The sequence below is a fragment of the Dermacentor andersoni genome, chromosome 2 (assembly GCF_023375885.2).
Source record: "Dermacentor andersoni chromosome 2, qqDerAnde1_hic_scaffold, whole genome shotgun sequence".
Taxonomy (NCBI): Eukaryota; Metazoa; Arthropoda; class Arachnida; order Ixodida; family Ixodidae; genus Dermacentor; species Dermacentor andersoni.
This window is the reverse complement of record NC_092815.1, coordinates 107,814,792-107,840,303: the sequence shown is the minus strand read 5'-3', so window position 1 is coordinate 107,840,303 and position 25,512 is coordinate 107,814,792. Positions and strand designations below refer to the sequence as shown.

Below are 25,512 nucleotides of genomic sequence, written 5' to 3'. Positions count from 1 at the left end.
CGTGCAGCGTGTATGTCATGCGGCCCTTGTTTTGACCCTGCAGGCGGTTTCAAACAAAGCAATTAGACGGCAAAAGTTCGCGGAAGAGAGTTGCAGCATCCTCGGCGGGGTGCACGAGACTCTCCAAGGTTATATGTCACGCGCATGACTGATGTGCATGCATCGTCTTGCGAGTGCTAATGAGGAGTGATATAGGTCGGTAAGGCGCCGGTATACGCTTCCTGCATGAAGAGCCCGCGAGCCCAACGATAAAGTTGCCGTTTCGTGGCAATTGTAAATCTGCGCCAGCGCACTTTATATCAGTCCCTCGGTGCGCAGTTTGCTGCAACGGTTCGCAGAGACCGCGTGACGAGCGAGCGCGTCGTTTAGTTGTTTTCTCGAGCGCTGGCTGGCGCTGCAGAGCGCGGCGTTTTTTAACAGATTTAGGCCTAGCGCTCTCCAGTAGAGCTTGTGCTGTGTCGCTCGCGAGCAGCGTGACAGCAGAGACAGCAGCACCGTAGTGAAAGACGTAGTTTACTGCAGTTTTGTGCACGCGTGGTGCATCTATTGTGCGCGCTTGGTGTGCTCGTGAAGGTGGCGCGGGAATCATGCCTCGAAAAACTGCATGATCTGTGCGCGAAAACTTATTGTGATGCCCAAGCCAACGCCGATGGCTGCTGCCCCTGCCTTGGCTAGCGCCGTGGTACTCCTGACGGTGTTCACAGTCGCCCTGACAGCTGATCCAACGACAGAAACGACGCGAGGTTGGTACAGAATTGTGTTTTGACTCCCCGTGAGGGTGCTTCATCGCTCAGGTTTATTGAACGCGCGAAATATCGCACGGATCACGACTTGCAGACAACAGACGCTTTTTCAACCGTGCAGCTGACTTTTCAGAGAGAGAAAGCCCCAGTATGTAAAAGCACGCGAAGGAGATGTTTTTCTTTCGGCGGCGCCCCTTTGCGTACACAGTTTGGCTGTCTTATCACGGTGCTTTTGCATCCTGTGGTCGTAGAGCCCTGTTTAAACACTCAACTCGGCGCTTGTAAGATTGCCGTCCACTGGCACGGGAGAGTAGGAGAAACGCGTTGGAGAGAGGAGGATGTGAGGCTGTGTGTTTCTTGGGGGGGGGCGATAATTAACACCCGCGCGAATTGTGACTCATTAGCTTATCTCGGAATTGGTTGCGCCCATGTGGTTGTCATTCCACGAGCGCCACCGCGGTCTCGTCTCCCGTTGGTGTCTCGTTCGGTCGAGTATCCGCTCTCTATTATTATTGGCGAGGTCGTTTCCCTTCACGTGTTTTCTTCAGTCACTCGATCGGGATCAAGTGCTCCTACGCTCAGCAGGGAAGCGGTGTAGTGCGCGGTTCGCGCGAACAACCTGTCGTCCTTCGCTGTGCCACGGTTTTCGCCTAAGTTTTTGACAGACAGTGACACGGCGCATTCGCACATCTGACTGTACGCTTGCGCCATCGGCCACCGTATTCGTAGTGCTGCGGAGGCGGGATGTAGAAGCGCCGTTCGCTCAAGAGAATGTTACGAGCCAGCATCGATCGCGGCCGTACGACGCTATCCGCTACCACTGACTTTCGCACCCATGAACGCAACTTTTTTTCTTTAGGAGGAACACAATTTATAAAGCCCGAGTCGATCAATAACTCGGGAGATTTATCTCTTTCACGCGCGTCTCCTCGATGTCTAGGATTAGCGGGATAACACGCTGCACGTATCGCGTCATCTCCACTCAAGTGCACAAGGTGCAGCTCTCAATGCGCTTCAGTGAAACTTTGCTCAAGCAAGATAGCCCCAGTAACGCTCCCAGAACAATAATTCGTGACATCTACATTTTTGATACGTCATTTATTTCACTCAAATGCTGGATCAGTTTTCCAGCTGTGTGGTGTACGTTACGTTACCAAAAAAAAGGGGGGGGGGGGGGGCAAAGCTTGTAATTTCTCAGGAACCTTGTTATACAAATATTAGATTAGTTTCTCTTTTAAAAGCAGTGCCACATAACACCTGAAGTAGGTCACACGAATAAACGGAAATTGTGATTTTTGTAGCCAAAGCAGATTAATCAGTCTCATGTTGTGTGGCAGTTTATTGGTTGCTCTTTTTCTTTTTCACAAAAATATTGTTAACTGCTTGCAGTGATCACTTTATCACTGGAGGTCTCAAGGCTTTTCTCCATAGTCTGCATAAAATTTCTGCTACACTCATGTCACATGCCACAATATTTTAATAGTGCTATGTAGTTATAAATCTATGTTCATATTGGTGTTATATTGTAAGGGGAGATGAATCAAATGCAGGAAGTATGCGAAGCAGTGTATTTACACGCTATTTACAAGCACATAAGTCAATGAGATGGCTGACAGCTTGTGTGCAAAGCCCGCCGGCATCATCCTACTTATTGCTCTGGCTAGTGCTGTGTTCATTTCTACACCGAATTACCTTCTGACAATATCTAACCTAATCTTTGGATTGTTTACTGCTGAACTCGCTTCATTCAAGAACCTAGGGACTGTTCTTGCTCAGTTAGACATTCACATGCTCATCATTTTTTCATATAGGTAAAATGTGTGTTTGTTAGATAATTAAAGTAGCATCGCAGATACTGACATACCGTCTTACAACCCCAGGTACCAAGAGAGAAAGAAAAATGTAAAAATAAGGGTTGAAGGAATGCTTCGTCAGCTTAAGTGGTTGTAGAGCAGGCGATAGCAAAATGTTTTCCTTGCAGACAGCAAAGAAGCAAACAGCAACCGAGGAAAGCAACAAGATAGGCATGAGACGTAACATACATTGCAAATACAAAATGGGAAGCTGGACGGCAGATCAATCAAAGCTTACTATGGTGCAAAAGCTGTGTCAGCCATGAAAGCTTGCTTTGATGTTCATTGAGCACTGCAGTTGCATTCCGCAGAACAAGTTATTTCTAAGGCAGAGGACTTTTCTGAGTCTTTATATGGCATTTGAGAAGGCCTTCATTTTTGCTGTCTCTGCTGCCTGCAGTGAAATGTCCGGATACTCAGTTTGCTTGTGCCGATGGGCAAGGCTGCATACCAAAGCAGTGGAAATGCGACTACTCCCCAGATTGTGCGGATGGCTCAGATGAGCCTGAGGACTGTGGTGAGTTACGTCAACCCTCCATTTTGTTATCTCGGAGCACTACATGAGGTGTACTGCTTTTGCCGACTAGTGACTGTGTGCAGTTATTGAGCTGTGAGAAGGCACTGGGTGGTAAAATGGTGACCCGTGAGTTGCTCATAGTTATTTTTGGGTCTACTCATGGTTGGCTACTCAGTCAAGCAGTTGCTGTTGGCTTCTGTCTATAAAAACAACTGTGACAGCTTTTGCTGGATTTGGCAGCTTTTGTGAACATATGCAGATGCCATTCTAGATACTTGGCCAAGTTTTTCCGTCTGCAAGTACGAGCACTCAAAAGGCAGCCAATAAGCAAATAATTTCTACGGAAATGCACAATGTGGAGAAAAAAATTGCCTTACGCAATTCTGCAGGACTTCCTTGCATAATTAATGTTCCAAGTTCTTGATAAACTTGCACTTGCCCTACCACCTGGTAGCTTGCATGGTAGAAAGACTGCCCTGGAAAGGCAGTACTGTGTCAGGTTTGATCTCCATACTAAGAATAATTTCTATTCAGTGTCGAATGTTTCTATCTGACATGGGTTCTCTTTGTGGCCTTACGTTATCATTAATGTTTGAAACTCCTATATTTTGCTTTGACTCCTTAACGGTGTGGGGAACTCTTCGTTCTTTTGAATGTGGTTGTCTGGCTCCTCTCTGTCTCTGAATCTGTGGAATTTTTTTTATCATTCTTTTAATGCAATTACCTGATATCCTTTCAGTTTGTCCATAGTAGTGAGGTTTCTTATTACTTTAGTATGTTTCTAGCATGGTCACATTTTAATTTGCCGCACAGTGTAGTTGTTTTTTAAAGAATTTATTCTTTTAGACCAAAGCCTGATATTTCTGTACATGTATTTCAGCAATATGTGTGTCAGAATCGACATTCCTATTTTTTTATTCTTTCTGATAATTATTTTTCTGCCTTTTATGCCTTTAACATAGATGTGGCTTTCCCATGCCACTTTGCACTGTGAAGCTTTTAACAATGGATTATATCATTGAAGGCGTAACTTTTGATAGAGTGTATGTAAAATGCAATTCTTTTGTTAATCATTCATGGCATTCTCATCCAGATTTCAGCCATGTAGAATTAATTTTTACTGGCATTTACTTATGCTTTAGTCACGCAAAACATTTATTATGCAGACCCGAACCCTATAGAGTTAATTTTCCACAAGGGATGTGGCACCTGGATAACTCAAATCTGTCTTGGCCAATAATTGCTCACTACTTCTCAGAGTTTTGGGTAACTGCTGAAAAGAGTGACGGCTTGTAATTCTATCTGTGTGTCTGTGGTCAGCAAAACAGGCATCCTGGACTGCCTGGGCCGGATGTCAAACTATCCTTATCGCAGTGACTGATAACTCAAAAGAGTTGGTTGCATAGTCTCGTATCGCAGCTATGATGACGCTGAGTGCAACTATATTTATCTGGATGAGGACTTTCCACTTCTGTGGCTGCACAGTTAGCATATGTAGTTTTTTTTTTTAACCCACTTTTACAATGGTTACAACGCTGTGTGTGCGCACATATACTGTGTTATCTGTTTTAATGTAAACATACTCATGAAAGATCTCTCGTGGTAGACATTGGAATTCCGTCACATCACCTGAATTACTTGAAGATGCGGACATTACATGCAGGACAAATTGCAGAGTTATGTTTCATTAAATAATAAAATTAATATAGTAATTAGTCACAGTGTGAAAGGCGCAAACACGTAAACACGCAACTTATAGTGAACGCAAAAAGGGTGAAAGCCAGACAAAGTGCCCCTGTCTTGTCACCTGTTTTGCATACACTAAAGGCTGCATGTGCATGTGTTTGCGCTCTCGTTTGTCATTAGGATGTACTGACTCACCCAGCAACAAGTTCTGCTAGACTTCATTTCTCGTGGAGTCGGCCCTTCCTTTAGCATTAATCAGGCTTCGGATTAATTTGTTTGCGTTGTGTACCAATTTGCCTAGCAACAAGTTGTGCTAGTAAATAATCACCTTGGGGAGCACGTCCCACTTCCATAATTGAAACCAAAATAATATCAATTTAGCGGAAATCAAGTATTTAGAACCAGTTTTGAGAAATATTTCAAAATCTGTGACTGAAATTAATTGATATTCCACTTGACGTTGATCACACTCCATTTTCCACAGTACTGTTCAGTGTTAACTGTACCATCAGTGTAGTTACAGTAGTTACATTTGCCCTCGTAATGCTGCTTAAAGGGACACTAAAGGCAAATATTAAGTCAAGCTAAAGTGATAGGTTAGTGCTCAAGAACGTCTAAGGCGCTAATATTATCGACAACAAAGCTTTAGTAATCGAGAAATCAAGGCAAACGTAGGACACGGTTAGACTCCCCTGGGACATTCAAGTACTAGCTCGATGACGAAGGCATTCCTCATTACGATTGTTACTAGTACTCAACGACTCATTGCATTGTAAGACGGAACAAAATGCTATTGTCCAGTTCTATTCAATGTTTAGATAAAAGACCTCATTAACGTTACCCTTGACAACAATGCGGGCAGTCGAAAGGTTTCGTATTCTCCACTCTGCGCTACACACACTTTCGTGTTTCAGTAATTTCGTTATGGCATAGTGCTGTGCTGGTTTTACTGGCTCACGAAACTCGCACAAACTGCAAGTAGCAAAAAAATGCCATGTCGATGTGATGCTGCGGGATTTCCGAAGAGTCCATGCTGCTTGACCAAGAACAGCTGCAGTAGCGAATCCAACGCTCTGTCTTGGCTCGGTTTCTCCATGGCTGCGCACTTGTGTCTTGCGCAGAAACCCATAGTGCTGTCTGTCGGGCACCGTTTTACTCACCGATGGCAGTAAAGGGCGGTGATGTCATATGCAATGTCACCACACCTCATTCGGTGCAGGGCAATCTGAATTGTGCTATAAGTATGTGGACTCTTCAGACGCAATTTTCTTGTAAACTAAGCCTTTTGTTGGCATGAAACAAGTGCTGCAAGGTTTCTGGAATGGTATTTTAACAGTCCACGTCGATTTAGTATTTTCTTTTAGTGTCCCTTTATCTAGTTGGTGCAGTTTGTTGCAACTGAAGGCTGCCGTGAGCAATGACATTGACTGTGGTATGCCGAAACATCTAGATCATTAGCATTCACTATGATATTGAGAATTATGTAGCCCGTACAGTGCCTCTCTCTTTGGCATGTAAATGTTTTAATTTGCAAGACGTGCAGGGAAGGGAATCATGAGATAGCTGGAAGGTGCATGAACTTGCTGTGAACTTGTACTATGTATGGAAAGTTCAGTAACAAGTTCCATGTGCTTTTGAAAATGCTTGTATGAACTATCAGTAAAAAAATAAGGGATCTGAAATGCCATCCTGCAGTAACACACTTGGCAGCCTGGTGCATGAAACCATTGCAGGAAATACTGTAATTTTGTAGAGCCAGGTCTGCATGATAAATTTCTGGTGCTGTGGCCTTAATCCTTTATAAGTACTGGTAAAAACCCATTTCACTTCACAAATCTTGCAATTCCAAAATTATAAGAACTTTAAGCGAATGCGAAAATTTCTCACAAGGAAATTTGAAAGCCTTAAATTTATTTTCTTGCTTAGCTTTACATGTTGTAGACATTACGTGATTTGCGTATTTGAGCTATATTATATGTTTTGGTTTAAAGTTCTTCCATATCACTGTCCTCAAATGCAGTATAGGCAACCTTTGGAATAACGGCGGGAACATTTGCATAATTTAACCTCTTATTTCTGTGATCGGCCCTTGTATAATGCACTGTGATTTACCAATTTATGCAAGACCAGCTAGCCCGAATTTGAACAGAGTTTTGAGTGGTGCACACATTTAATATACAAAGGTTGTGCTTGGTGGCTGAGAAAACAATAAACTAAAACAAGGGTATTTGCAATAGATGAGCATTAATCATCAAGAATGTATAGCAGGGCCCATTCTTAAAAGGAACCTGTAAACTGTAATAAAGTCAACATAACATCAACACTTCTCCAATTTTAAGCCCCAACCTCAAGAAACCAGTTTCTGACGAATTTTTGGTGTCGGCACAGGCTGGCGTATTCGTCAAAAGCAATGCGACACTGGGGGTGACACTTGCTCGAAGCTGAAGTCTTGCCATGCCAGATGACAGGGATGACACCCAAAGTGGCTAGCAAAGCAGGAAAACTGTCTGCCACTGAAAATCCGTTGGAAAGTCGTTCCCTGTGGTTGGGCCTTCATTCTTAAAGAGGCTGTCGTATGAAGCTTCAGGCTGGCATCTGTGCATATGAGTATATTGCCTGTAAGCCTTCACATCATAGCTTAGCTACCCACAGGGTGGGTTTGTGGCTATGGCGTTCTGCTGCTGAGGACAAGGTTGCAGGTTCAATTCCTACTCACGGCAGCTGTACTTCGATGGGGGCGGAAAAAAAAAACGCTATTGGACCAGATTTAGGCACACAATAAGAACCCTAGATGGTTGAAATTAATCTGGATCTTTCTGCTATGGCATACCCGATAATCCAATATGCAGTTTTGGAACATTAAAGCCCACATTTAGGTTTTAGTTTTATTTATAGCTCAGGCTGTAGTCATTAACTAAGTGTGAACTAGGTCTTCCCTCTTAGTGGACTATATTGTGGACTATAGTGTGAATGCAAGATGTATATTCTATGAGCCTCTTGCCGCACAACAGATTTAAACCCAACACAAGGCTGCAAAAATCATGGAATTCAGCAGCTGTGAATGTACATGATGCGGTCACCTTGAAAAAAAAAAAAATAATAAATAAATAAAAGAGAGAAAGAGCGATGATTACGATACTCCCTAATGCGAAATTTGAGCGTAGCTCTGTACGTGTTTTCATTTCATTATATATTGGCAGGCACGGACAATCTCTCTCGTGCGGCAAACAGAGCGAAGTGGGGTGCGACTGCCTTGCTAATCGGGAGATCGCGAGAGGCAGTGCATGGGTGAAACGTGGGCGTGAGTCACAGCAGCTAGTGCAGACAGATTTCCGTTCATGCAGAGCTTTGTTTCCATATATGGTATTGGCCGATGCGTTCGCCACATGCCATCAGTGAACAGATGAAAGTGCGCTACTCTGGTGCCATTTTGTAGTGGTCGTTGCTGCAGAGCCCGTGTTGCGTGGCACTATGCTTCTTTTCTCACGCTTTTGCCATACCCTCATCCTCCGCTTTCCTCCTCGCGCTCTCTTCACTGTCACTGTCTTTCATCCCCCGCTGTGCTTCGCATTCACTCTTTCATCCTTCACTGTGCTCGTTCGCTCAGTTATGCCGAGGGACGCCGATGTTAAATGCAGGAACGGGTGCCTAAGAGCTGTGTTCTGATATTTTGGCTGCAAAATTATGCATTCTTAGAGTAGTTGTTCTTGCATTAATCTTAAACAGCTAATGACTGGTGGAAAACATAGCTTTTCTGACAGTGCTTTTACACCTTGTGCTGCATGGAAGAGCATAAATGTGGCTGTACTTAGTTTATTCTTTATTAATAATATTTACTTTGTTGCCCTTAATCCATTACTTATAATTCATGCGAAATTTTGCTTGTTTCTGCAGGAGACCCACTTGCTAAGAGAAACGCTCTTACAGAGTGCTGGTCCAGATGCTTTGTCTCAAAAATGAGTAGATGTTTTCTTTTTATAATGACATAACAAGTTTCGCATGGTAAGTTTCCCAGACAAATAAGTTGTTAGCTGGGATGTCTTGTTAAACAAGTACCAAAAGAAGCAATCTGGTGAATTCGACTGCAGCATTCTTTCCTTGCTTCGTTTGAATCCACATTACATTGATATAAGCATGATTTAATTTTGTAGATGGAACAAACTGATGCCATAAAACTGGCTATGACCCATCATGTTTTTCAGCTTCCTTGTTGGACAGAAATATTATGTTGAAGCTTCACACATTGTATTGTTTCCAGAGAACACATGTGACCCGTTTGTCAGAAAGGTAGAACGATTTTGGAATGGCAAGCAAATGATGCTTTCACATGACACATATATTATATGATGACCTGATATAGAATCAATGAAAAAGAAAGCTATGCAGACGCAATGCATATGCTGGAATATATGCTAAGCAAAGCTTTAGTGAAGCAGTTAATTAAATGCTATTCAACTAATTCAGTGTGTATAACTTTCATGTACAATGTGTAATTTCATACAATGTTTATGTTCATCCACAGCCAAGGTCACAACTTTAGTGTAATCCAGTTTTTATGTTTATGCACTGCGCCACTCACAAGCTATGTTGAAATCCGAACGCCAAATCAGGTGGATGCACAGTTTGAGACGACGAAATGACTATGATGGCATGACGGTGGCGGCATGACCACGAGGGAAAGATGATGACAGTATGAAGATGATGAAATGATGGCATGATGACAATGGGATAATGATGCTGGAATGGGACGATGACATGATGAGGATGCAGTGGCGATGTGGGTGTGATTGTCATGGCATGACGATGACAGGATGACAATTCTGGAATAATGACAACAGTGTGACGATGATGGAATGACGACAGCATGATTACGGCAGTGTTATGATGGTGGTATGACAACAACGCTGGGACGGTGATTGAATGATAATGGCAACGTGATGACGGCGGCACAATGCCAACGAAATTACAATGCAGTGATTGAAGCATACTGAAGGCATTATGATGACAGTATGACAATGAAAGAATGATTCCAACAGAATGTAGGGGATGAAATAATGACAATGGATTGACGATGAAGACGTGTTGGTATTGGAGCTCACGTCTGCACTTATGTACATCACCCGCCACCCCAAGCTCTCTCGGTTTGCACTATATCCACATGGCCACACGGCACTATGTACGGTTTTGGCCAATTGTGCTAGACAGCACCTTTGTATATATGTCCACAAGTATATCCCTAGAGATACTGACTGACCCAGGAGAGCACACAGCAGTCAGCCATGCCTAACCCGGGAAGGTATTCAAAGAAAGCTTTGCTTCTGAGGTTACTGCAGCAGATATATGTGGAAACAGGTGTAAGGTAATAAAGATTGTAAACTAATCAAGTTTGTGCACAACCTGCCCTTCACATATGCAGAAAAAGCTCAGTGCCCTTCCACTCTATGAAGAAGGATGACCAGCAAAGCTGTGTATGTAGGCCCCTTAATAATGAACTGCACCTCCGCTGAGGGTCGGCCCGGCATTGCACTTATCTTCAGGATTTGCCCACGTATGGGGAGTGCTTAACGCCTGCTTCACCTCCGCCACGGGTTGGCCCGGCATTGCACTATCTTCGAGATCGGCCCACGTATGGGGAGTGCTTAACGCCTGCTTCACCTCTGCCGTAGGTCGGGCCAGTATTGCACTATCTTCAGGATCGGACCACGTATGGGGAGTGCTTAATGCCTGCTTCACCTCCGCTGCGGGTCGGCCCGGCATTGCACTATCTCTGGGATCAGCCCACTTTTGGGGAGTTTTTTGCTTACGCCACGACATTTTCTGTGGAAGGTAGAGGTGTACATCTTCGCTGTAAAATTACAGCTTACAAGTGAAAGTTTTTCAGTCCGTGTCAATTTTATTGACAAATAACAGAAATGCGATGATAAATTCAATTTTGCACCATTCTTTTTGTGATCTAAATAAATTAATTTTCGAAAGTGGGGAAGTACTTGATGTGGCAGTTAAGCTTCCAACATAGCATCATCCATGACTCACCGCAGCAGAATATTGCATCAAGTTCTCGGTGTTGTGGGGCTAATGTCTGACCCTAGTCTACATTCATGCATGCCTCATAATGGTTATAGTGTGCCTACTAAGGGGTATACGCCAAGAATCCATGTGCGTTATTACTTTTCTCCTCTTCATTCCTTCTCCCTCTTCTCATTTCTTTTTAAGCATGCAGTGCTTCCTCACGTTTTTCGGGTTTTTGGAGAGGCAATTCACAGTCTAGGGATTGAAAGCGGCCCTAACTTAATTCAGTCTGTGAAGTATTTCTTCAAGACTTGTTTTGCACTCATATGGCATACAAAGGTTGATTATTTGTGGAGAGAATGAACACCAAACTTTCTTTTTCCAAGTTTTGCACTTCACTGCAGTGCTGGCTTGTCACTATATGCCACAAATTTTGAAGCATTGTTGCGCTTGTGCTGTTCTCATTGAGAAAAAATGAAAGCTTCACTTAAAAAAAAATGAAGAAAGTAATAATAAAGTTGTGTGCCTTCAACCATAGTTGCCATTCAGTCTGCTAAGCACTGTTGCTACTGGCACATGATATGGGAGCAGTGGCATTGTAAAACTTAGTGAGATTGGGCTATTCTGCACCGACATGTCCACATATGCTCCTTTAACAGCCACTATGGAAGAGTAGTGTTGGAATAACACATGTATGCTTATTGTGTTGAAGTAAAGGATACAGTCGAATTGCATGCTGACACCTACCTCTATCTCTGGGATAGACTGATGATTTGTTTCTTTTGCAGCTCCCAGCACATGTGCATCAGGGCAGTTCCAGTGCGCACTATCCAGACGATGCATTCCTAAGGGCTTTGTCTGTGATCGAGAGTCGGATTGTGGCTTCACAGAAGACCTTGTCCCAGATACATCTGATGAAGATGCACGGCGCTGTAAGTTCTGGTTTCATGAGGTCCTGGGCAACTGACTTGAGCAATGTTAATCTGGTGTGCTTTTGCTGAACACGTCTAGGGTCCAGCCCTATCTTTTATCTCCCATTCACGTCCAAATCACACACTGCCTGCATCTTTTAGATATTTCAGCCATTGATGCCGTCATGGGAATAGGTAACGTGGAGGGAATTCTGACTTAATCTCTTATGAAGTGTTTCTGTTTCTGTATATTTGCCAGATCAAATAAAAATGTGGAAGAAGTGGTTTGTCACAATTTTTTTGGTTTACCTGTTTGGACGATGTAAGTAACATGCCGGAAGCATTTTGCAAGACCACCCATGTGGGACAAGATGTTAGAAAAAAAAGAAAGAAAGAAAAAAATAATTTTATTTCAAGAAGATTAAAAGATCTGTTTAGACTCTTCAGCCAGGTTTTGTGGACGATCAGACACAACCTGCATTACAAAAGGCAGTGATCAGTTAATTAATCAGCTGAACTTTACTAATGAACCTTTTGATTACTGAGCTTTGGACATACATTTCATGACTGCACCCAAACCCGTAATTCTTCAAGTACTGTTACCATAAATTCTATTCTTTTACATTTTTGTAATGTGCTAGTGTGTTATTACATCTTTTGCCAAAGATCGCATGTCATTCATTTTACAAACAAGTGCTTTGTTCATCTTCATAGAAACACGCTGCTGGCGGGTGATATTGCAGTGCCTCGTCCTAGGCATTGGGCGTTGATGCACCCAACCTGGTAGCAGCTTATAAGGCCAAGGTTAAAGAAATAAATATAGCTAGCCTGCATATTGACGTGTGAACAGTGCTATAGGAATGGAGTCTGTCCCTTTCAGTTGGGTTTGAAACACTGTTTCAGCAGTGTATACCATGAACTGCGAACATTTTTTAAGGTTCTTACAGAATAGACATTTTTGGACAATGATAGACATCAGCTTTGAAGTGTATAGCCAAATGTAGCAACTACAAAGTTTAATTAAAACCAGTCTACATTTGAGTGTGTATGACTTGAAGCTAAACATTTCGACAGAATTGCCTGTCCGGTTGGGAAATTGATTAGGACTTGAGACTGACTCCAACCAAATAACTGAATTTTATTAGCCCGACGTTTCGGAGCCCATTCGGCTCCTTCTTCAGGGGGTTGTTCTTCGGGGGGTGGCGGTGTGCCGCTTTTAAAGCGTCTTTTGTAAAGAAAGGAAGGGGGAGCACGGGAGGTGGGGAGACACTTCACAGACAGAAAGGTGGGGGGAAACAAAAGGAAAGGGAGGGGGGCGTTGTTGACGGCTTCCGTGGTGCTGGGATGACCGGTGCTGGGGAGAGTGCTCGCGAGGGTGCCCTTGATGGGAGGCGGGGGGGGGGGGAGGTTACAGGGTCGCGCCGACGTTCTTGTGTTGGTGAAACAAGCGGTAGTCTACCTGGCTGTGCGTCCTTTTCTGCTTTTCGTCATGTTGCCAAGGCCATGGACATACATCGAGGGTAGGTTGCCCTTCACGCGGTTTATGTTATTCCCCGTATTCTGAATGTGCCATGACTCCAGTAGTAGTCTACTAGTAGTAGAGACTACTACTGGAGTCATAGACTACTATGTCCATGGCCTTGGTGACATGACGAAAAGAAGAAAAGGACGCAGAGCCAGGTAGACTACCGCTTGTTTCACCAACACAAAAACGTCGGCGCGACCCTGTAACCTCCCCCCCCCCCCCCCTCCTCCCATCAAGGGCACCCTCAGGAGCACTTTCCCCAGCACCGGTGATCCCAGCACCATGGAAGCCGTCAACAACGCCCCCCTCCCTTTCCTTTTGTTTCCCCCCACCTTTCCGTCTGTGAAGTGTCTCCCCACCTCCCGTGCTCCCCCTTCCTTTCTTTACAAAAGACGTTTCAAAAGCGGCACACCGCCACCCCCTGAAGAACAACCCCCTGAAGAAGGAGCCGAATGGGCTCCGAAACGTCGGGCTAATAAAATTCAGTTATTTGGTTGGAGTCAGTCTCAAGTCCTAGTGTGTATGACTGTACAATTTTTTATTCCATAGCTTAAGGAAATAAGCATGGGTTGGGATGAGGAAGGGGGGCAGAGCAGAAGGAAGGATTTGGTGGTATGAGTGGGCTGTGCAGCTGTTATGGTGATTTTTGCGGGAATCTAATAAGAGTCTAGCAGCTGATTTGTGCATCAGCATTCTGTAGTGTTTATAATTTGATACAAGCAGAAGTGTTGACACCCTCAAGACATACTCATGCAGCACAGGAAGAGATTTGCATTCGGTACACATACTGGAGCTAGATGTAAAAGTCAGATGCATTTATATCTCACAAAAAAAAAAAAAAGGATAATTTGGCAAATTGACTTTGACATTATTGGCTGAAAGTGCAAGGGCATGTGATAGCGGCAAAACAAAGGAGCACCCTGGGTCACCGTTCCATGCCTCTATTCTGTCTCTGTCCTGTATCTTTATTGCAGTACAAATGTTGCATTTCAAATCCCGGGGTAAAGGCTTGTGACGAAAAGCAAGCCTTGTTTAACTACACTGCAGTGTAGGCGCAACCTACCTACCTTTTATGGTCATGTAGTCAAGCTGTGTTATGTTTTTCTGGGGCCAGGTCACCTAGGAAACAGCTGTCCGCAGAACTACTTTCGGTGCCATGATGGCATCACGTGCCGGCGAATAGCTGTGCTGTGTGATGGCCACAACGACTGCCCAGATTTCTCTGATGAAGGCCCTTTCTGTTGTGAGTAATTTTTCAGAATTACGCTGTTGGCAGGCATTTAGATCTGTTGCTTCCATTTACCAATGTGAACTGTTGGTTATGACGGGCCACCGATACAGGTATGACAAGTTAACCCCCTGTGAACCGCGTGAGTACAGTCAAATGTCATTATAACGAAGAAGCATCCCACACGAAAGTGCCTTTGTTATATCTGATATTCTTATAAGCATATATTACTTACATGCTGATATCAACTAGATATATTTTAGATTTACTTTGTTGTATCCATTAACTCGTTATGTCTGTGTTTGTTATATCCTGGTTCGACTGTACTCTGCTCATGCTGGCTGTTCCGTAAATGGTGCAGATATACATGACTCTTCCAGCTGGTGTTCTTATTTATGGAACACTCAGTGTAACAATGCATGAGAATGTATTTAAGATTTTCTTTTTCTGGAACTCTTTAGGCTTCTATCAGGCTTCATTGCACATTGATTAATTTGCTATTCTTAGATTCAGTGCTTTGGGCATTATCCTTATGCTACCGCAATTTACAAAGTTGAGAAGACTTGGTTCGTGGAGTACTAATATTTACCGCCTTAATCTAAATGCAGGACAAGTGTGCGCTAAAGTTACACTGCTGTTGTAGGGGTTAATCAGTTTGAAACACTAAACAAATAGAAGATGCAGTGAAGAAGAAGCCATTATGTTGAAGTGTGTTGATGTGACGAATGCACCTTCAGATAAAAGGACTGAAAAGTATAATGGTATCTGAGGGGCCCGTTATGAAACACTCAAATTCTATGTGACAGCTCATTGTTTGTTTGTATGGTTGCAACTTCTGAAGGAAGGATACATTGAGTATGGGTGCTCTTTGTGAAAGAACTTGCCTTGTGTCCGTTTGGTCATCAAAGTGCTAGCATGCTGGAAAGACAGTTAACGATAAAAAAAAGTTAAGTTTGAAGTGATGTTTCTTCCTGTCTTTTAACACTGCAGCAGAGACAGCTCAATGTGCGAACGCCTCGTGTGATCATGGTTGCAAGCCGGGACCTCAGGGTCCCGTCTGCTTCTGCAAGAAGGGCATGGAGCCCCACCGGGAGATGCCTTCGTTGTGTGTTGATGCGGACCCTTGCAGTGTTCCTGGCACCTGCGACCAGGTAATTGCTTATTGGGTTTACTTTATCCATTGTGGAAATCTCCGTGACTCACTGCATCTTCGTGTGGAGACACAGCTTGCTTCTCTTTGCTTCACAAAGTGGGAGCAAGGATACAAAAGAAAACTCAGCACTCAGGTGTGAACTCTCAGTGCAGTCTCAGCAATATGTGCAGTACCTTGTCAAAGCCCTATTTATGGTCAGATTTTGTAGTACACCTCTGATGGCCTTGTAACAACATCACAATTAATATTCGTGTACCTCGCAACATCACTGCACCTTGGCGCCACCAACTGGGGTGGCTAGTTGATATCGAAAAGCCTACTACAGTTACCAACTGATTCGGACTTAAGGACGACCGCCTAAAGGTCTGAATAATCGCAATTCTGAAATACTGGATTCGCTGGGAAATAAGTTGCTTTGTTCCACAAATGGCCAAAATAATATGTACTATATCCTTGGATCGTCACTTTTGGGGATCCCTTTAATTTCGCGTGACTAGCGCAAGATGTGTCAGCATGTACGAGCGATGGCATTCTTGGCACAGTGCTAAGCACGCCATCTTGTGTCAGCATGGAAATGCTGCCACTTGTTGGATGCTTCTGGTGCTAGTCGCTGGAAGTATCATGAACATGAAAGTATGTGGTGATCTTGTAAAAATACGACCCAAGGTAGTCAGCTCGTTGCTTTAAAGCATACACTTGCCTTTGACCTAGACATTCCGTGGCCACGGTTTTTTAGTAGTGCCTGTTACACAATTTCTTTTCACCCTTTTCGCCCTTCGTCGATGGCCAGAGTAACGCTCCAGATAGGTCATCAACGGGAGCTGTTGGGCATGAACAGTGGATAAGATGGCAACTGAGCAGAAGGCATCGCTACGAAATTAAAGCCCTTATCTCAACCATTGCCATGCTGTTGCTACAGATAGATAAAAGTACAGTCAATACATGCGTCAAATTGTCACCAGCGACTACTAGACTGACTGGGATTCACTAGTTTTGGTTACGAGGTTTATAGGTTTTGATCGTGGCAATGCATCAAAACAAAAATATCGCTATTTTCGCTCAACTCTGGGGTCAAATTAGGGCACGGTCGTGCATTCAGAGTCCAAATTATCACACGATGCGTTGTAAGGTGTCTGAAGTTATGGTTGTCCGTATACATTGAGTCTATGGGGCTAGAGGCGGCGCCGCGGAGCTGTCCAGTGACCAAGCATGTCTGAATTATCGGTCAGTGACTGTACATAATTTCAAGCTTCACCTTTGCTTGGCAACATCACTTTACAATTTCAGTTCAATTCTGGGAAGAGTGAATAGCAGCTGTTGCTCTTAGATGGTGGAAAACAAGAAAAAGCTAAATTCGTTGCTTTCTGTGATTGAGATGTAGTAACCATGTAAGTTGGTACTACATGCATTGGCCTGTTTACTTTGAACACAATTTATGCTGGTGCGAACAAGGGTATGTGAGAATTGTCAAAGCCAGAATTTGAAACTCCTGTGTACCAGCATGTTTGAATGTGTTTCATGCAGAAATATTATTAAAACAAGCTAATATTTATATCTCACTGTGTCGTGCCATCTCAGTGCTAATAAGCCATGTACTAATTCACTGAACCTGTATTGCCCGAAGCAGACAAATATAAGTATATTTGTGTCACCATTGAAGCCAGCATGTGTGTGTTTTTAACATTCCAGTTATTTGTTACAGCATACATGCTTTCTATGCATGAACATTGGGCTAGGTTAACTCTTTCCGTACTGCACCTATTGGGCACCGTTAGCCCACTAACGATGGTTTGAAACACCACTTTCGAGACCGTCCGTGCGCTGCTCATGGACACTCTGTGCTATCGGACATGAAGGACAACTATATTTTTGTTTTCTAAGCAGTTCACCTTTTTCCCTCCAGGCAGTGATATTTGAATGTGCTACGAAGTTTCGCGATCGTCAAAATAGAAAGCAAAAATGGCCGCCCGCTATCGAAGGTTTGAAATGCCGCTTTCGAGACCTTCCGCATGCTCACGGACACACTACACCTAGGATGTGAAGTGGGAGAACTATATTCTAGTTTTCTAAGCAGTTCACTTTTTCCCTGCCAGGCGTTATTTTTTTAACGCACTCCGAAGTTTCGCGATCGTCAAATTAAAACATAAAAATGGCCACCTTTGGGAGCAGTGCGCGTGCTTTGAAAGATCGCAGATCTCGCAATTCAGCTGCGTCTGTGGCTGATTTTATCGATGGATCAAGCAGGAGAGGGTCTTAGGATGCTGCCTTTTCGTTGGACTTTCATTCTTAGAGCGACGACGATGCAAGCCAGCCCGGAACGTCGGCGGCAGCAGCACGGCACACCAAACTGTAGTGCTTGCAGTAAGATTTTTGTAGCAAAATACCTGTTTCATGAAAAATTTTGATTTTTTTTTTTTTGGAGATAGTGCCTTTTATACGGCAACACATTTTGTATATCTCAGAATATTTTTTTATGATGCCAGGGTTAGCGCAGAGTATGAAGTCCATTTCATTTCTAGTCTTGCCATTCGGGCTCCTTCATGTCCACTTTCGGTTATCCCGCTTGCGGAAGAAGGTATCCATTATCTGCATATTATTCCGTGCTGCAAACTCTACTAATAAATGGCATCATGCAAGATGTGGATGTGCTCAGCAAGGTGCCCTGCAGTGACCATAGGATGGTAAGATCTCGAATTAGCCTAGACTTCAAGAGGGAACGGAAGAAACTGGTACATAAGAAGCCAATCAATGAGTTAGCGGTAAGAGGGAAAATAGAGGATTTCCGGACCAAGCTACAGAACAGCTATTCGGCTTTAACTCAGGAAGAGGACCTCAGTGTTGAAGCAATGTATGACAATCTTATGGGCATCACTAAGGAGTGTGCAATAGAAGTCCGTAATAACTTCGTTAGACAGAATACTGGTAAGCTATTGCAGGAGACGAAACTATCTGATTAAGAAAGGCCAATGTATGAAAGCCTCTAACCCTACAGCTAGAATAGAACTGGCAGAACTTTCCAAGTTAATCAACAAGCGTAAGATAGCTGACATAAGGAAGTATAATGTGGATAGAATTGAACAAGCTCTAAGGAACGGAGGAAGCCTAAAAGCAGTCAAGAAGAAACTAGGAATAGGCAAGAATCAGATGTGTGCGTTAAGAGACAAAGCCGGCAATCTCGTTACTAATATAGATGAGATAGTTCAAGTGGCTGAGGAGCTCTATAGAGATTTATACAGTGCCAGTGACACCCACAATGATAATGGAAGAGAGAATAGTCTAGAGGAATTTGACATCCTACAAGTAACGCCGGAAGAAGTAAAGGAAGCCTTGGGAGCTATGCAAAAGGGGAAGGCAGCTGGGGACGATCAGGTAACAGCAGATTTGTTGAAGGATGGTGGGCAGATTGTTCTAGAAAAACTGGCCACCCTGTATATGCAATGCCTCATGACCTCGAGCGTACCGGAACCTTGGAAGAACGCCAACATAATCTTAATCCATAAGAAAGGGGACGCCAAAGACTCGGAAAAATTATTGACCGATCAGCTTACTGTCCGTTGCCTACAAAGTTTTTGCTAAGGTAATCCAAATAGAGTCAGGAACACCTTAGACTTCTGTCAGCCAAAGGACCAAGCAGGATTTCGTAAAGGCTACTCAACAATAGGCCGTATTCACACTATCAATCAGGTGATAGAGAAATGTGTGGAATGTAACCAACCCTTATATATAGCTTTCATTGATTACGAGAAAGCGTTTGATTCAGTTGAAACCTCAGCAGTTATGCAGGCATTACGGAATCAGGGTGTAGACGAGTCGTATGTAAAAATACTGAAAGAAATCTTTAGAGGCTCCACAGCCACCATAGTCTTCCATAAAGAAAGCAATGAAATCCCAATAAGGAACGGCGTCAGGCAGGGAGATACGATCTCTCCAATACTATTCACAGCATGTTTACAGGAGGTTGAAATTCAGAGACCTAAATTGGGAAGAATTGGCGATAAGAGTTAATGGAGAATACCTCAATAACTTGTGATTCGCTGATGATATTGCCTCCCTTAGTAACTCAGGGGACCAATTGCAATGCATGCTCACTGACCTGGACAGGCAAAGCAGAAGGGTGGGTCTAAAAATTAATCTACAGAAAACTAAAGTAATGTTTAACAGTCTCGGAGGAGAAGAGCCGTTTACGATAGGTGGCGAGGCACTGGAAGGGGTATATAAGGGAATACATCTACTTAGGGCAGGTAGTGACCGTGGATCCGGATCATGAGACTGAAATAATCAGAAGAATAAGAATGGGCTGGGATGCGTTTGACAGGCATTCTTAGATCATGAACAGCAGGTTGCCATTATCCCTCAAGAGAAAAGTGTATAACAGCTGTATCTTACCAGTACTCACCTGCGGGGCAGAAATCTGGAGGCTTACGAAAAGGGTTCTATTTAAATTAAGGACGACGCAACGAGCTATGAAAAGAAGAATGATGGGTGTAACGTTAAGGGGGAATAAGAAGAGAGCAGATTAGGTGAGGGAACAAACTCGAGTTAATGACATCTTAGTTGAAATCAAGAAAAAGAGATTGGCATCGGCAGGGCATGTAATGAGGAGGGAAGATGGTCATTAAGGGTTACGGACTGGATTTCAAGAGAAGGGAAGCGTAGCAGGGTGCAGCAGAAAGTTATGTGGGCTGATGAGATTAAGAAGTTTGCAGGCACAACATGGCCACAATTGGCACATGACCGAGGTAGTTGTAGAAGTATGGGAGAGGCCTTTGCCCTGCAGTGGGCCTAGCCAAGCTGATGATGATGATGCATTTTGTTAACATTTTTTTCTTAGTAGACACAAGTGTATTTTTACAAACTTTGTTCAGTTTTTTCCTACAATCTTGATTCTGGCAATTTATATCTTTTTTATGTTGTACATCTCATTAATAAAACTTTTATGCGTGAAAAGTGCATTCATTCTGATATTTATTTATGTATTACATAAAATAATGAGTGCAGTAGTTCCTTCAGAACAATAATTCTGACGTAACCAACAAAAAACACCTATTTTCCCCATGGTAGGGAAAAAGTTAAGTGTTACAAACCATCAGCCCGCGCTTTTACTGTGCAAAGCGTCATGTTCAAATGCTCTTTATACAAGGGTGGACACTTGCTTTTTTATTGTGACGGCAATTATATGGACACTCCAAGCTAATTTTTGCCATCGCTGTGAGGTTCTGTAGATATTTACGTGTATGTATGCTATATGCCACACCATGCTATATGACATGCGGTATATGCAGGTTACATTGCCACACCATTCTATCTCTAAAGTTGCTCATGCCAGGTCTTACATTCTTGACAATATTATTCCTCAGAATTTTGAGAATGGCAGCCCACAAACAAATGTCATCAAACAAAACACCGGCAGCACATGCCTTTTATCTTAGATAATCTGTTAAATATGGAAAGTGCGAAACAATAACAGAGCTCAAACCTGAAAATGATGTAATTTTATTAGCGCAGCTGTGTACTACCTCTGGGATGAGCCCAGAAAGATGTTTGAAACCATAGGGTCTTAGGGTCTCACAGGAGTACCGACCACTGCGGGTTTGTGCTTAGCAAGCCACAGGGCCACGTCACCCGTCGTCTCTAGCACGCCGCTGCGCGCGAGCTCGGGCCGCAAGGGGCTACCAAGTGATGCACACACAAACACAGTATTGCCCTGAGTTAACAGAAACCGTTTATTGTCTCCGGCGGCACCCAACACTGTACAAATTCTCGGTCCCAGGGTGGCGCTGGAACTAAAGGGGTAATGCACCAAGGGCAAGAATACAGACGGCTACTTATAGCATGTGGCTGCGAGGGCACAATGAAGGTGGGACATGCTGCTAGGAAATGTCCCGATGGCTATGCTACTTGCTCTCGCGATAAGCAATGGGCCAACTCGCGGGAGCTCAGGCAATCTCCTTTGGCTTGGGCCTCCGATAAGTGTGGCTCGGCGTGGTATGACCTCGCGCAAGCACTAGGCACCCGTTCTTTGGCTTAGCGTCCGTAAAGGATCAACACAAAGTACGTGCTCCGTGCACAGGTAAAGGCACCATGCGTGCGCTCAAGTCCTAGTCACAAAGGTGTCGGCAAACGAGAGGAAGCATGTATGTACCCAATGAAATCCCGGAGATAAGAGACTCACGCTGCCCCGTGGGCAGTCGAACATGGCCGCGATGTGACGTCAGTGTTCCGCCCCCACCGCAAACCATCACGAGTGAAGCGCCACCACTGACAACCGGTCGCGAGTGGGAAGGGAGTGAGACTTAGGGATGGGGGGCAGAACAGGTGAATGCCCGTGCAATGGCACTGGCGCATTCCTCAGTCCCCACAAAACATACCCGATATGGAAAAGTGGTAGTAAAGTAGCTAAGAAAGATGTTGGTTTTAATTAATAAACATAAATGAAATTGTCCAATGGCAGAATTCAAAGAGAGGACCCCTGGCACAGCAGCTTGTTTTTACTTAGTCGGCTTATGTTTACTTCAATTCATAGTGCCACTACAGCTATGGGTCTTACACTTCGTATAATATTCTAACACGTTGCTATTGCATTCATTGCTTCACCTTTATGGTGAAACTGTGATAATTTTTTTTCTGTGCTGTAGTGCATCGTATAGAATGGAGTCCTGCCAGGCAGGCTAGATTGTCTCCCTGATGAAGTTCTTTTTTTTAATACGGCACTTGGCAGAAATTGCAAGGCAGGAGAAAGTGTTTAAACTTAACGCTTGCCTCTTATCCGACTTTCTTTTTTTTTCATTAGAATTGCACGAGTGGACCCAAGGGCTCGCACAACTGCAGCTGTGTTGAAGGATACAAAGCTGTTGGAAGCCAGTGCTTTGGAATCAATGGTGCGTGAATGCTCCTCCTTGTTATTTTTTCTTTTTATGTTCGTAGTCCAATGCACTGAGATAATTTTGTAGAATAAGCTGTGTTATTGCTCTATCTTTGCTTGTCAATTTATGTGAACAGGACATAGTATGGAAGCACTTTTCCTTTTATAAGATACAGTTGACGCTGAATGTAATGAACATGGATATAACAAAGTAAATCTGACATGTTTCTTGCCAATATCAATGTGTTACATATATATGCTGATAACAAATGTTGGATATATAACTAAAGTATTTTCTTGCTGGACGCAACATCGTTATATTAAGGTTTGACTGTACTGAGGTTGGTTTTATTTGCAAGGTGATGCTTATTTAACCCTCTAACTTCCGAATTTATTCTGAAGGATTTCTAGCATGTGCTTGTGGCCCAACATGTTTTAAAATATGTTACATGTGCAGTACATATCTTTTTTACTCAATGAAATTAGTATTAGTGAAAGACAGTTGTCATAAGGAGCCCTTTCCTTAATTAGGCTTCAAATTTAGTTGCACATTTAGGAATGTGCCCTAACATACCACATAAAAGACAGTGGGACATGTGATACAATATTTGTCCTGTTTGTATTATTTGTCCCATTTCCGCTGTCTTTACTGCTTGCCATGTTGGCCTGTTGACACACTTAGAGCCAGGACACCGCAAAGGTAAGCATAGGCAACATTGTTTTAAAGTGGAACTCTGGCGATTTTTTGACCACGTCAAGGTAATAGAATACTTAGGTACCCGAGACCCCCCTGTCACGCGTCTGATAGCAGAATTGTTTTGCAAATTCGAACATAATTTTAAATCGGCAAAAAAGCACAAAAATGAAACCGAAACCTGACCAAGCACCCAAGTGAACCTCTTTATGTGATGTCACGAGTGTCTCCACCAGGGAAGGCATGCAAAGCATGCCAGTCTCTCCCGCTGGCAGGAAAGAGCAGATGCTCGGCTGAATCGTGACCGCGCCGGACGTTCGGGTGACAATGTCAGCTTCACCAGCTCTTCGGATATGTCAAATATTGACGGTTATGATTATGATGAATTCAATAGCCACGAATCGCCGTTCGCATTTGACCCGCCACCACGAGAGCCAGTGCCCATGTGCTACATATGCTGCAACATGAAGACCAAGGGTGGCCCTAACCGCTTATTTTATACGTGCTGCTTGTTATTTTAGATGTTTTGCCCCTTCTCAGGGAAGCACAGCGCATGCTCACTGTAAGATGTGGAGCACGACTTTCTGCATTTGTATCCTGCAAGTACACCGCTGACAGTCCAGAGCACTAAACAATGTATTGTTTACATGGGCAGGTACAGTAACCACTCGTTGTTCGCTTGAGATATAATGCTAGCCTCTCACTGGCGACATCAATTAATGTCAGAACATATAAATCAAATTTCACACGCGTGAGCACAGTTGCATTACTCTGAATCATGCTGATATGAGCAACCGCACACGTTCGATAACAGCGAGTGGGAAATTGTAGTACGGGAGCGTTGTTATGCTGCCTACTTATCATTCTTCATATTCTCTTCATGCACGCAATATGTTCCACAATGTGGACACAGATGAGAACTTTGCATGTATGATTGTTCGTTTAGAGAATGCGTAGTTTTCTTGTGGAAACGTTTATGCCAGTATTGACACCATGGGCAGCTGAACGAGGCGGTTGTTTACGCTGCTGTATTGGAGAGGCCTACGCTTGCTGCCCATTTGGGATATGAGCCAAGCAGTGCACCTCGGAAGCTAAATAATGAGTCTGCATGACAATACGTAAAAATACGCCCATGTTCGTAGGTAATGCCGAACATGGGCGTACACAGGGTAGTGCCGGTGAGTGCGGCAGGCAGCTTTCCGTCGAAAATGGCAACATACCGATGTTGATACTGCGCTGTGTCGTCACTTCTAACTTTTTGTGTGTGCACTGTACGAAACGAGGAATCATTTATTTCAAATCCGTATGGTCAAAACTGAACTACAGAAGGAGTTTTCTTCCTCCTGATGGCTTAATTAGGTTCAGGTCAGTCGCTCAGGTCCACCAGCAGTAGACGCGTGAACTACGTGACTGTGACATATAGGCTTAACCTTGGCTGAACGCGATCGACATCGGCTCAAACTGTGTGTACGGATGGATGGCAAGGGCTTAAGTTTGTGCAGCCCACAATGCAACACCACTTGCCTCCCATCTCTTGCCCGTCTACAGGGAACGCAACTTCTCGTGACAGCAACGTCTCACACCATGCACTAGCTCACGATCGTTGACTCCTCAACGTTCTCGATGTCGTCTGGATGATCCCGCCTTGCTCTGCATGGAACACTCCTGACGTCATACACAATGTGGCTTGTAACTGAGGAGGAGGCAAGGTAGGGTGTTTGAGGCAATTAATTAAATTAATTTGTAAAATATCTGTGCAACTCTCAAACCTGCTTTTCTGAAGACATGACGGATGTGTTCAGATGTACGTACTGTGGGAAGATACGAGTTTCTCCTCCGTACTCTTGGGACAAAGGAACGACAGTACACAGTAGTGCAAACAATCACAAGGGCATTTATTGCACCTTTCATAGATCAATGCCTGCTAGCCAGCCGAGTTGCTATCCCCAAAACATGCCGATGGGCGCGCGACAAATCTAGAAGTCCGACTCACCACGACCGCAAAGCGAGCGAATATGTTCGCCCCATGCTGGATCCCAACGCCTGGTGGTTCGCGTGTACAGTCACGCCAACGGTGTCCAAGGCGGCCACGCGAGACGGTCTCGCAGAACCATGGATTGGCACGCGCGCGCGGTACGTCCGGCGCTGTTCGCCGACCCGCCGGGAAAGAGCAAGCGCCTGTCCCTCGGCGCCCGAGTAACCCCGCCGCGACGGTGGCGCCATCTCTCACACCGCGCTTGTACCACTCCGAGCGCCGCGGGCGCCAGGCCACGCGAGCCGTGCGGGAGAAACAGCATATCAGGGGATGCGCTATGCGGGAAAACATCAGGG

The 25,512-nt window shown here is 44.1% G+C and overlaps 1 protein-coding gene across 1 annotated transcript in view; it reads left to right on the top strand.

Annotated features, from left to right (window-relative positions):
• The first annotated feature begins 445 nt into the window (after positions 1-445).
• Positions 446-25,512, top strand: part of LOC126541462 (prolow-density lipoprotein receptor-related protein 1-like) — a 230,185-nt gene continuing 205,118 nt past the window's right edge. The window contains 6 exon segments of the mRNA XM_050188197.3: positions 446-743; positions 2,997-3,113; positions 11,597-11,740; positions 14,359-14,487; positions 15,463-15,623; positions 22,416-22,503. Of these exon segments, the coding sequence (XP_050044154.2) occupies positions 605-743; positions 2,997-3,113; positions 11,597-11,740; positions 14,359-14,487; positions 15,463-15,623; positions 22,416-22,503 (778 nt within the window). The 5' untranslated portion in view covers positions 446-604.